The 13,933-nt window shown below is 45.3% G+C and overlaps 1 protein-coding gene across 1 annotated transcript in view; it reads right to left on the minus strand.

Annotated features, from left to right (window-relative positions):
- Positions 1-13,933, minus strand: part of LOC142566832 (nose resistant to fluoxetine protein 6-like) — a 339,215-nt gene that overhangs the window by 81,069 nt on the left and 244,213 nt on the right. Inside the window, exon 11 of the mRNA XM_075677724.1 lies at positions 5,341-5,463. Within this exon, the coding sequence (XP_075533839.1) occupies positions 5,341-5,463 (123 nt within the window). The remainder of the gene's footprint in view (positions 1-5,340; positions 5,464-13,933) is intronic.

Raw genomic sequence — 13,933 nt, forward strand, 5'->3', positions numbered from 1 at the left:
TTCCCACTGCATATACTTGTGATCAATACTTACGCCTCGTTTCCGAACACATGGGCTCTCTCTCTCTCTCTCTTTTGTGGTATCTAAACGTTGAACTTGTTTGCACCTGCTTACCAGCATAGGCACTAGGAATAGCAGGGGAGAGTTATTAGTAGAGTTTGCGGAACAGAAGAATATGCGGATAATGAATACCTTCTTCCGCAAGCGGGATAGCCGAAAGTGGACGTGGAGGAGCCCGAACGGCCACACTAGAAATGAAATAGACTTCATACTCTGCGCTAACCTTGGCATCATACAAGATGTGGACGTGCTCAGCAAGGTGACCATAGGACGGTAAGAAGTCGAATCAGCCTAGACCTGAGGAGGGAACGGAAGAAACTGGTACATAAGAAGCCGAACAATGGCTTACCAGTAAGAGGGAAAATAGAGGAATTCCAGATCAAGCTACAGAACAGGTATTCGACTTTAACTCAGGAAGAGGACCTTAGTGTTGAAGCAATGAACGACAGTCTTGTGGGCATCATTAAGGAGTGTGCAATAGAAGTCGGTAGTAACTCCGTTAGACAGGATACCAGTAAGCTATCGCAGGAGACGAAAGATCTGATTAAGAAACGCCAATGTATGAAAGTCTCTAACCCTACAGCTAGAATAGAACAGGCAGAACTTTCGAAGTTAATCAACAAGCGTAAGACAGCTGACATAAGGAAGTATAATATGCATAGAATTGATCATGCTCTCAGGAACGGAGGAAGCATGAAAGCAGTGAAGAAGAAACTAGGAATTGGCTGGAATCAGATGTATGCGTTAAGAGACAAAACCGGCAATATCATTAATAATATGGATGAGATAGTGCAAGTGGCTAAGACGTTCTATAGAGATTTATACAGTACAAGTGGCACCCACGACGATAATGGAAGAGAGAATAGTCTAGAGGAATTTGAAATCCCACAGGTAACGCCGGACGCAGCAAAGAAAGCCTTGGGAGATATGCAAAGGGGGAAGGCAGCTGGGGAGGATCAGGTAACAGCAGATTTGTTGAAGGATGGTGGACAGATTGTTCTAGAAAAACTGGCCACCCTGTATACGCAATGTCTCATGACCTCGAGAGTACCGGAATCTTGGAAGAACGCTAACATGATCCTAATCCATAAGAAAGGGGACGCCAAAGACATGAAAAATTATAGACCGATCTTTTTACTATCCGTTGCTTACAAATTATTTGCTAAGGTAATCGCAAATAGATCGGGAACACCTAAGACTTCCGTCAACCAGAGGACCAGGCAGGATTCCGTAAAGGCTACTCAACAATAGACCATATTCACACTATCAATCAGGTGATAGAGAAATGTGCGGAATATAACCAACCCTCATATATAGCTTTCATTGATTACGAGAAAGTGTTTGATTCTGTCGAAACCTCAGCAGTCATGGAGGCATTACGGAATCAGGGTGTAGACGAGCCGTATGTAAAAATACTGAAAGATATCTAAAGCGGCTCCACAGCCACCGTAGTCCTCCATAAAGAAAGCAACAAAATCCCAATAAAGAAAGGCGTCAGGCAGGGAGATACGATCTCTCCAATGCTATTCACAGCTTGTTTACAGGAGGTATTCAGAAGCCTGCATTGTGAAGAATTGGGGATGAAAGTTAATGGAGAATACCTCAGTAACTTTCGATTCGCTGATGATATTGCCTTGCTTAGTAACTCAGGAGACCCATTGCAATGCATGCTCACTGACCCGGAGAGGCAAATCAGAAGAGTGGGTCAAAAAATTAATCTGCAGAAAACTAAAGTAATGTTTAACAGCCTCGGTAGAGAACAGCAATTTACAATAGGTAGCGAGGCACTGGAAGTGCTAAGGGAATACATCTACTTAGGGCAGGTAGTGACGGCGGATCCGGATCATGAGACGGAAATAATCAGAATAACAACAGTGGGATGGGGTGCGTTTGGCAGGCATTCTCAGATCATGAACAGCAGGTTGCCATTATCCCTCAAGAGAAAAGTGTATAATAGCTGTGTCTTACCAGTACTCACCTACGGGGCAGAAACCTGTAGGCTTACGAAAAGGGTTCTACTTAAATTGAGGACGACGCAACGAGCTATGGAAAGATGATGGGTGTAACGTTAAGGGATAAAAGAGCAGATTGGGTGAGGGAACAAACGCGAGTTAATGACATCTTAGTTGAAATCACGAAAAAGAAAGGGGGCGGGGGCATGGGCAGGACATGTAATGAGGAGGGTAGATAACCGGTGGTCATTAAGGATTACGGACTGGATTCCAAGGGAAGGGAGCGTAGTAGGGGTCGGCAGAAAGTTAGGCGGGCGGATGAGATTAAGAAGTTTGCACGGATGACATCACCACAATTAGTACATGACCGGGGTTGTTGCAGAAGTATGGGAGAGGCCTTTGCCCTGTAGTGGGCGTAACCAGGCGGATGATGATGATGACCGCATACACTTGTGATCGACACTTACGCCTAGCTCCCGAACAGATGGTGTTTCTCTCTCTTTAGTGGTATACAAACGTTCAACTTGTTCGCACCTGCCCACCGCATACACTTGTGATCGACACACACGCTTCGTTCCCGAACAGATGCGGTCTCTCTCTCTCTCTCTTGTGGTATCCAAACATTCAACTTGTTTGCACGTGCTTACTGCGTATGCTTGTGATCGACACTTACACCTCGTTCCCGAACACATGGGTTCTCTCTCGCTCTGTGCTGTGGGATCCAAACGTTCAACTTGTTCGCAGCTGCCATTGCAGAACCCTCTGATCAACACTTACGCCTATTTGCTCCACACATGCAGTGTCTCTCTCTCTCTCTCTCTCTCTCTACTGATCGCCAAGCCTTCAACTTGTTCGCACCTGCTCACCGCAGAACCTTCTGATCGGTACATACGTCTGTTTTGTCTGCATAATAAGCCTCTCTCTCTTTCTACTGGTATCCAAACGTTCAACCTGTTCGCACCTGCCCACCGCAGAACCTTCTGATCAAGATGTACGTCTATTTGCTCCAGAAATGTAGTGTCTCTCTCTACTGATCGGCAAACCTTCAACTGTGTGCATCAACCTGCCGACAGGCCTTCTGATCGAGTATGACAGGCATACTAGAAATGAAATAGACTTCATACTCTGCGCTAACCTTGGATGACAATTAGTCTCGCTGTCGCTCTACTGGCCGCTACGTATTCGACTTATTTGCCTATACCCACTGCAGAACCTTCTTATGGACAATTATGACCATTTCCTTTGTATCTGAAATCTCTCTACTGGTGGTCAAATATTTAGCCTGTTCGCCCATGCTCACCGAAGAACCTTCAGATCTACACTTAAGCCCACCGTCTCTATATGCAGTCTCTTTTGCTCTCTGTGTACTGGTATTCAAATGTTCAACTTCTTCGCATGTGCCCAGCGCAGAACCTCCTGCTGGACATTTAGGCCCATTTCCCTTCCAAATGCAGTAGCTCTATCTCACAACTGGTCTTCAAACATCCAATTTGTTCTCATTTCGCCACCACACAACACTCTGATGGTAAATCGCGCTATCTCCTTTACAAATGAAGTCTATGATTGTCGAACGTTTTCCAAACGTTTCACGTTTTTGCACGTCCCTACAGCAGAACGTTCTGAGCGATAATTACGCCTATCTCCTCTGCACAATCTGTCTCCTTGTCTCTATGCTGGGTCGAAACATTCAACTTGCTCTCACCTACTCACCGTAGAAACTTCTGATGAACGATTCCACAATATGCGCTCTGAATACACTATCTCTCTTTTTCTATTTATCTGCAGACGCTAAACTTCTTCGCATCTGCCCACCAAAGACAGTCTAACCGACGCCTACACGTATTTCCTCTGTACAATAGAGTATCGCTATGTCTGCACTGGTCTCTGAAAGTGCAAGTTGCGCGCATGTGCCCACCGCAGGTTATACTGATCGACCATTGCGACTATTTCCTCTAAATATGCAGTCTCCCGCTCTCTCTATAGAGCTCACCAAATGGTCAGGTTGCTGGAATCTGCCATGTGCAGAACCTTCCGATTGAGACATACACTTTTTTTCATCTGCACAATCAATCTTCCTCAAGGTCAACTGGTGCCAAAACGTGCAAGATTATTTGCATCTGCCCAGTGTAGAACCTTCTGCTTGACAATTAGGCCTACTGTCTCCACACATGCAGTCACTCTCTCTCTATTGCTCGCGAAAGATTCAACTTGGTCACTGCTGCCTATCGCTGAACCTTTTTATCAATAATTGCGGCTGATTCCTATAAAAATGCCGTCTCCCTCTTCCCGCTGCTTTCCGTATGTAAAACTCGTTGGCCTCTGCCCACCGCAGAAACCACCGACTGACACATACGCCTATTTCCTCTGCGCACAGAGTTTCTTCCTCTTCATTTCTTTCTCTTAATGTTCCACTTGTTCGCATCAGTTTAAAGCAGAAATTTTCGATCCACATTTATGCCTATTTCCTCTGAACAATCAGTGTCCCTCCCCCTACTGATCTTCAAACATCCAACTTGTTGACACCCTCCCAGCGCAGAACCTTCTGATTAACACATACGCCTACTTGTTCCGCACAAGCAATTTGTCACTCCGTACTGGTCTCCTAACGCCCAACTTCATATCTACTCACTGTATCAGCTTTTGATAAATACCTACGCCTATTTACTGTCCAAATATAGTCTTTCTTTATCTCAGTCTCTGTTCACATATCCGAGCATTCAACTTTCTTGCATCTACCCCCACAGGAACTTCAGATAGTCGCTTACACCTATCATCTCCCCACGGCAGTCTCTTTCTCTCTCTACTGGTCACAAAACGTTCAACTTGTTCGATTCTACCCGCAGCAGTACCTTCTAAACAATAATTAAGCCTATTTCCTATCGACAGTCAGTCTCTTTGTCTCTCTACTGGTCGCCAAACATTGTACTTCTTCGCACGTGCCCATCGCAAAGCCTCCTGTTCTACAGGAGGCTTTGCGACAAGGTTCGCAAAGGGACATTGAGAGCGATCTGCGATGCAGACTGTCCATGCGTCAAGGCGCACCAAGGGCCGGTAGCTTCGTTCGCGCTATAGCACCCATACGCTTGCGCGTCACTCACGCTCACTAAGTGAAACGTCACTGTAACTTTTTGATCGCTCGCCTTAATCTAATTAACTTGAAGAAACGTTTTTGAATCTGCTTACTATCGCACTCAAACGTAAGTATTCCAGGGCCATTGTGACTATATATAAACACGACATACTGGCGTTCGCACTAAAGATATCAGAATTTTCGCCAAGCGCATAACCGCTGCAATGTAGGACACAATTTGATGAAACTGAAACTTACTTTACATCTCTGGCGAACAGAGACATGGTCGGTGGGTACTCGCTGAGGTATGTCTGCACTCCTACCGTGACCATCGATGCAACGACACAGGCGAGCATTATCACGATGCTCAGCCGCCGCTTCCTGGAAAAGAGACGAAAGGGTAATAAAAAAAAAACGTGCATTCGGTCGAAAAGGTCGAACTTCCGTCATCTTACTTTTTTGTACTTTGCACGCAGTGCATTTAGGTATTAGTTCACGTGAGCTCTAAACGAGTAGCCCTGAAGTGCCGTGAAAGCTGCGAAGTGTGCTAAATTGGAACACGTAAACGGCAACGACGCACTGGTTCCGAGGGTTGCACTGTGTAGTCAGAACACAGGCCGTGATAAGCATTGTAATTAGTACAAAGAATGCCCGAAAAAGTGAATAGGCAGCAAAAGCAAAACTTTAGACGCAAGCTCGCACGAACGCAAATAATAAGAGGTCAGGCTGACACAAACCGCCATCTCACGTAAGGAAAGTGAAAAAGTTGATACAGAAGACAAACCTGAGTCAGCCATACGCAAAACGAGAACAAGGTAAAAGCGGAAGCCAACGTTTAGACAAGTGGACTAGTCTTTTTCAAGGCGACATGTGATTTCCTTGGCACAGTATACATACATAGGGTTCTTCTAAAGGGGAGAGTGGGTGAGGCGGGTGGGTGCAGCAACGACCGAAGGTGTGTTAGCGGCGAGAGTGTAGAATTGTGAATAACGGGGGCTGTGCATAAGGCTGGTGACCCGGCAGTGTGTCAGCTGGCGTGTCAACGGCCGTGTGCACAGCACCTCGCTATTACCTGCTTCGCTGATGGTCGTGGGCTATCGTGTCTCTGAAAGATATAATGAAAAGAGCGCGAGAAAATGGGGCTTGTGAAGAAGAAATAAAAAACAATACTGAAATAGAATAAATTTATAAATAAAACAAAAAAAGGAAAGAAAAGGAGAAAGGAAACACACTAAGCGACCAAACTATGTGTTGTTGGCTATAGTTAGAAATTTACCATAGCGAATAGATCATAAAGCTCCCTTTGAAACGTTTATGCCTATTGGTTGCAATGTCTTGAACTTATGGATAAGATATGATTCTTTGTATTTTCTTTCTCGTTCAGAACAGAAATTTCACGGTAAGATGCGATTATACATGTTACAGTAAAATTTCCGCCAGTCTTTTTTTTTGGAACTTTTGCAGCCGATTTGCAAGAGTGTTCTACCCCCGCGAGAAAAAGGCAACACCACCCAGATGGCAAAAGGCTTTTTCACTCCGATCCTTGACGCCATGCTAGTGGACCAGCTGCCAGAGAATCTAATGGGGATGCTCCCGAGTAGGGAACAGGGAGTTTGACGCCACCGCTTTTGTCACACCAGCCTTGACCATGAAAATTCTGGGCCAGTAGCATGACACAGTGAACCGGCCTTGCGTTACCTCGGACGAAAAGTCGTCTGCCTCCCCGCACGGGAAGAGGGGAAAGAGCCGTATACTCTGCTCGCTTCCATAGCTCGCGTAGGAGCGCCGGAAAATATGAACTTTCATAATTCCGACAACCACCAGGAAATATTCCTGATTATCATGCGGCGTGCGTGGCGCTGGGAACATGAACAGCTACGATAGTATGGAACGAAGCGAAACGCTAGTAGAGTGACGACAAGAACTGAAACACTCCCACGAATGCCTTAGAGGATCGCGTACAGTAACATGGCTGCACCATTGATTGCAAACATCTTGGCGACTCACCGAAATGTCACATCATGGCTTCATCTAGAATCGCAGATTATTTAAACGACTGACGACACCCTTCACAAAATGGATGACAATCTTCACCCCTTGTATGCGAAGTCACATATTAGCTAGTACGTAAACTGTATTAGAGGTGACCATTTTCCTTTTCTGTTTTGTGATTGTGTACTATCACGGAAACATCAAATTTGTCGCTTCGGTTATTGAAGAGATTTGTAAGTGTACTGAGAATTTACTTGTCAAGAAGGTTCTCTGTCAAAGTCTGGACTACGCTAACAGGGTCAGTAACATAAGCTTGAAAAGTGAGAAAAAATGTGAAAGGTTTGACGGATGAAAAACTAAGGAGCAACAAGCAAATTAACTATGTACGCAATCAAAGAAGCTAATGGCAATCATTTGGAAGATCCGCCGTTTGATGTAGAAATATTGGGGAGGGTCCAACTGAACAACGCAAGAATAAAGGGAACAGGGTTAGGCAAGGTCGTATAAAAGAAGTTGAAATGGAAACGTTCAAGGACAGTTTCTGGTTTGTGGGAACATTATCGGGAGACAAGGTTTCGTCAACTTCCTTCTCTTTGTGTGGCCTGTTTCTCGCCTAGCGCAGGAAGTATCAGTCCTTAATTAGGCGAATGTGATTATTGGAGTAGCGTCCTTTTGGACAAACAAACATTGCAGGCAACTAAACAATGAGTGCATACTTTTTGCTTGACAACTGATGGAGTTCAGTGACCCGACCGGAATTTTCGGTAATATCAGTCGTCTACACTGCCAATATAGAACAAATACACTGCAGCAATTTTGTTGATGTGCTAACAACCAAGAGAGAAAGTACAAGCCTAATGACTTGCCAGAAATTCATTCTTTCGTATTTCTGACATCGAAAAGGGGAACAGTGTGCATAAACAAGACCCAAGTTATACATCAACGAGCAACAGCAGCCAGTACAGGCAGCGTTAAAGGGGAAACCGAAAAAGTGTTAACAACGTGACATTGTAGTGAATTATTCGTGTCATCGTAAACAATTATGTCGAAGAAACAAAATATTCTTTGCAAATCCGGAATACATAAATGTTGGAATAAAAAAGCAGATAAAGCAATCAAATATCACTGCAAAGCATTCGGAGAAAACAGACACCCAAAAGAGGCAGGACTATCGGAGTAGGTAATAGACAAAAGAGAGGATTTATTTCAATAGAATTAATGGCATGTGCACATCTTCGTGCATGAGACATTGAAACGCAAAAGTATTCACTGGAATTCAGCGGCTTTTGAGAAAACGAAAACCACGTTCAAATTTTTTTGAAACAGTGAAATGTCTCGGCAGAAAAAACACAACGAAATGGAATAGCCCGCAATCAGGTTGAGCACGCACATATATTTCAGGCCTAAATAGAGCTCAAATATATTAGATGAAATGAATTGCAGTCATTTGTGAGCAGTGAAATAACCATCTTTGAAAGTCAGAGAAGAGAGACTGCCGTAAAAAAGGAACTGGTATTTTATAATCGCGACCCGCCAAATTGAACGACAGCAGTAGTAAGAGAATAAGTAAGTGAGTCTAACTAATGAATTCAAGCCAAAAAGCAATTAAATGATTTTAAAGTCAATGAGAAAATCTACGGAACAAGCAAATCTTAGACACTTGGTAAGCGCATTGAGTGAAATTAATTTATGAAGGAAATAGGCACAATTATAAAAATAGAAAAATCACACGCACTGTCGGAATCGATGTAAGCGAAGCTTTCCGTGCTGGATGCTTTGATTGACGATAATTAGCGGTGATGTTGACGGCTAGAGCTTAATTTTTTCAATGTTTAGGCTAACATGAGCGTGGTGAGTTGATGTTAAACGTCACCTTGCGTGCACCACTGCTGTTTGTCTGCATAGTACGCAGAACACACAGGGAGAGTTGTTTGGTTAAGGCGTTGTGGTGCGCCATATTTTATAACCTCTCAGAGGGTTGAGCGTTCTCATTTCCTCACATGGCACATCGCATTGGGGCAGAAGTATTAAACTTGAATTGTAATATGGGGCTATACGTGTCAAAACCACACTCGGACTATGAGGCAATGAGGCAAACCGTAGCAGTGGACTCCTGATTATTTTTGACACCGTGATGTTCTTTAACGTGACCCAAAGTCTAAGTGCTTGTGCGTTTTCTATTTCGCCCCGGTGGAAATACGGCTACCGCGATCGGGATCAAATCCGCGACCTCTAGCAAAGCCATAGCCGCACAGCTAACGCGGCGGGCACCGAAGTGTTGATTTTACGGTCGACCGCTTCCGTAGGGTCTCCTGGACCCTGCGGTGCGCTTTAATTAATGCGGCTATGCTTTTGCGCGCCCTGCGTAAGTTGCCCGCTTGACATTTGCATAGCGTCAAATTTCTGAAATAGCAGCAACGCAATGTACTGCGCCTTGAACATAAGCTTAGCCTGTTTTCTCGCAACCGCTGTCATATAGTTTGCGGTTTCCTAGCCTTGTCACGTCAAGTCCCACCTCTCTTGTATGGGAACTGCCTCTTCTCCTCCCTCTCCTTCTTCTCTCTACAGTTATATCTATGTACCTTCTAGACTCGCGCGTTAGTAGAAAGGGAAGCGCTGCAGTTTCTGCAATGCTTCTGAGGGGAGTCATGAATAATTACAACTGTCAAGCGGCTAAAGTGGCGACGGCCAGGGAGCTCCAGAGGGCATTGTGAACATTCGACGCGGTGGGGTGAAAACGAGTTTCTCCCGCTGCCTTTCCTTTCTTACTCGCGCCTGTCATCTATATACAAGCTCTGAACCACCCCCGAAGCGGTGTGCGCGACAACAGCCCACAGCAGCAGCAGTGGGAAAGTCGATGGAAGAGGCAAAGAAAGCTTCGCTCTAAAAAGTTAGAGGGCCGTTTCACTTCATGAGCGCGGGGGACGCGCAATCGTGCGGGTGCTATAGCGCACACGAAGCTATCGACCCTCGGTGGGCCTAGACGCCTACACTGTCCTCATCGAAGCCTCCTGTGTGTTACAGATGCGGTGCCACTCGGCACATTTCTCGTTTCTGTTGCCAAATACCAAGGTGGTGTGAGCCACCATCGATGTAATCTTGGCCCGAGAGTGCGGTCATCCGTGGTCTCAGGGATCATTGGCGACGCCCTTTCCCAACACCGTTTCCCGCCGCAATCAGCGCAGTGATTATATTTTTTCCGACCGTTGCTTGACTCCAACATCTTCACGCCAGCGTCACTTTCCGTCACTGCGGTGACGTTCATTTTCATCACTACTGCCGGGAAACAAGCCGGTGCGAGCAATTGAGTTGAGGTCACCGGAAACAATACGACACAGATGCCTCTGCCGCTTACTACGCTGTGAAGAAAAGTGTTAATTCATGGTGTATATGCGATGGGCTTGGTGTACACTGGGAGCCATAATATGCCCTATGAACCTTTCTATCAAGAACCGCCTCCACCGTAAAGTGATGTTTTCTTTGCATGGTCACTAGATTTCTTCGTATGCGGCGACATGCTTCGTCCTCTTGGTGTTTGTGCTACGAAAGCTTTACATGCTCAGATGCGTTTCTTAACTGAATTTCTGGTTCTTGAACGGTGCACGCAAGATTTTATGCTGGGAAATGACGTTTTGCAAACATGCAGGTCTTCTGCTGTCTGTGGTACCAGTGAGCTCTCTGTGAGCAGCATCTTTGGCCCAGGAATTGTTGGTGAAAGAACGCGTCAACAAAATACATTTACTGTTGCTGATGTAGTCACGCTGCCTCTGTGGTCACTAGCGTATGTTACTGACATCGCTTCTGTTGATACCAGTCGTTCATTTGAGGCCGTGGTTCAAACACTCACAGATTTCTGTGCTAAGAAGGACATATTTTTGCCTAGTAGCGTTGTGTCTGTTACCAATAGAGCCACGTCGTTGTGGGCAATAAACTGTTCTGCCTTGCCTGTACTACTTCCTAAAGAAATGAAGCTCGCTGTCTTCGAAGACGAGACGTACAGTTCCGTAACGGCCTTTTGCGACGACACGAATTTCTCAAATGAACAACCTAACTCCCCTCTTGAACAAAAATTCACAGCATGGTCACCAAGTCTCTATCTTCACGCCTTGGTACAAATGCTATCTCGGTATTCTCCCCCCCCCCCCCTCATGCCGCGCTTGACTTTTTCAAACGGGAAAACCGTACCACTCTATCATCTTCGCGCGCTCGCCGTCGCATTTACACCGGCTCCACTCACCCTATCCGGCAGAAGCGTTACCGAGTATTTTCATCGGAAAGGAAGATTATTGAGGATCTAGTGCAGAAGATGTTAAAGACGTAACCAAGAAAAGTACTTGAGCCCCTGGGCAGCGCCACTTATCCTGGGGGAGAACAAAGATGACCCATCGATATTTTTCAGTGATAACAGGTGGCTAACCACGATCACAAAGTAATATGTGTAACCGCTCCATCGAATCGATGACGTTACAGACTGGCTGCATTTTGCTGCCTATTTTTATTCGCTCGATTTACCATCAGGTTATTGGCAGATGCCTATAGACACAATCTACAAACAGAAGACCGTATTTGTGACACCGGACGGTTTGTTTTAATTTAACGCTGTGCCGTTCGGGCTTTGTAACGCGCCTGCCACCTTTGAGAGATTCAGGGACAGAATTCTTCGCGGACTAAAGTGGAACATATGTCTGTGTTACCAGGATGATGTCATTTTCAGCCGTAGGCTTCAACAGCATAACACTCACCTTTCCCTAGTTTTTGAACGCGTGCATATAGCTGGCTTGATTAGATACTCCGGAAAGTGCCGGTTTGCTGAGCGCCAGACATCGGTTCTTGGCCACCTTGATGCAGTGCGACCTGAGCCGCGGAAGACTTAGGCAGTGAGTATCTTCAAGCAATAAGAACCTGCACGAGAGCTCCGCTGTTTTATTGGATTGTAATCGTATTTTCACCGCTTTGTTCCGAGAGTCGCTGACATTGTGCATTCACTGACACGTCTGTTACAAAAAGATGTACCCTTCAGTTGGACACCAGAATGTGAGTCGTCGTTCTGTCAACTCAAGTTCCCACTTACGAAGGACTCTATCTTGCATCACTTCGGCCCTCCTTCCCCTACCGAAATCCATACTGACGTCAGAGGCATAGGCTTCGGAGCAGTGCTCGTACATTGATACAATGGCGCAGAACCCGTTGTTGCTTATGCCACTGGTTGTCTCGGCATTTTCTGAGCGAAATTACTCTGTCTATTCTAGGCCATGGCCCAACTCGCGCGATCGTAAGTGACCGTGGTCGGCAGTTTATCCAACCCCCGGAAGGCAAATGCTAGTTTCAGTTTCAAGGAACATATGCGCTCCAAGCGGTTGCCGGATATCCTAACTTATTCTTTATTTCTCTTTTTGTCAATTTTGAATCGGGCGAAGCGCGAGAAGTGGTTGGCTTCGAACGTCCGTCCAGCTTATCTCCGCTCCCCCTTGCCACTCTCTCAGCGTTATCAAGAGCTGGATCGCGCTTCTTCATCTGCTTCTGTTGTCGTCCCAAGTATGAAGATGGGAAAGACAAGACAGAGAAGCTCGATCAGGCGTGTAACGAACAGAATACGCAGGAATCGCCAAGCGTTAGACGCAGATGGCGAAATTAGGGCATCACATGTGTTGCGCTACTCTGTGCTGTTCTAACACCGGGAATTCCAGTTCTGCGAAGTTTTCAGGTTTCGTAATGACAGCAGGTAAGCAAAAGTATTTCACTTTATTTTCTGAGCAGGTATTCAGATGCATGATTAAACCAGTTCTGTGCAAGCCTGAGCGGATTGACATAGGAGTAGTGTCGCTCAACCCATTTGTCATGACGGCAGCCCATTTTCATGCTGTCGGGAAAATATTTGCACCGGATGGCATGAATGCCTGTTTGTTGGGCTATACATTTTGTGCACTGTTTACTTTGTCGGCACATACACCCACAGCCAGGGCTACGGTAAAGAAAGAAAGACACAGCCGTGATGTTTTATCAAATTTCAAGAGCAATGACGGCAAAAGGACGCACGCACGTAATTTCTTGTTGCGTTTCGATGCACCATTACTAAGATATGTTACTGAACAAGGTTGAAGCTCTCGTTTTTATCTGAATTTAGGTGCGTATACGGTACCAGAAGCTCCGTTACGTTGCTTTAGGCACAGCTTCGGTGTGTGCAAGTTTTTGAGCAACTGTATTATAGACAAGGCGCAATGTTATTTGCTTTGCCGGCAAAAATATATTTAATAATACCTGTAACACAAGTATAGATTATCTTATGCTAGTTAAGTGCGAACTGGTAATGCCCTTGCGATGAAGAGTGCTAATAAGTGTTTTTTTGTGAATTGTCGGTTCCTTGCGTTGCTGTTGTGTCAAAGCAGTGTCCTAATACTCGCCGTGCTTTTCTGTATTTATGAATATGACGCAAAGTGTGACAACAGGCAGATTATATGCGCTTGTAAGTGCTATAGAAATACGCCCCCTGATTGGGCATGTAGTTCTAATAATGAGAGCAATTATAGGCTACTTCCTGTTCAGGCAGATGCATGTAGCCAGTTTAAAATTCATTGGGTCCTTAGTTATATTGTCAATGAAATACACGTATTGTACTCTGCCTTCTTTCTGTAAGCCACAAAATGTGTCGCCGTCATAACATAGGTGATGAACCAACTAGCCCTCATCAAGATCTTATTAGTGATAGCCAAGTTCCGTGTGATGAGCTCGCGATGGTTAATTCACGCATTGGTTTGAATCTTCTGGAATTCTGCCTTCGCTTTTGATCTACAAATTTTAGGTGTGAATGAAAATTGTTTCTGCAGATTGACGCTTTCGCAACGCGTGGAGGTCAGTCTTT

The sequence above is a fragment of the Dermacentor variabilis genome, unplaced genomic scaffold (genome assembly GCF_050947875.1).
Source record: "Dermacentor variabilis isolate Ectoservices unplaced genomic scaffold, ASM5094787v1 scaffold_13, whole genome shotgun sequence".
NCBI lineage: Eukaryota > Metazoa > Arthropoda > Arachnida > Ixodida > Ixodidae > Dermacentor > Dermacentor variabilis.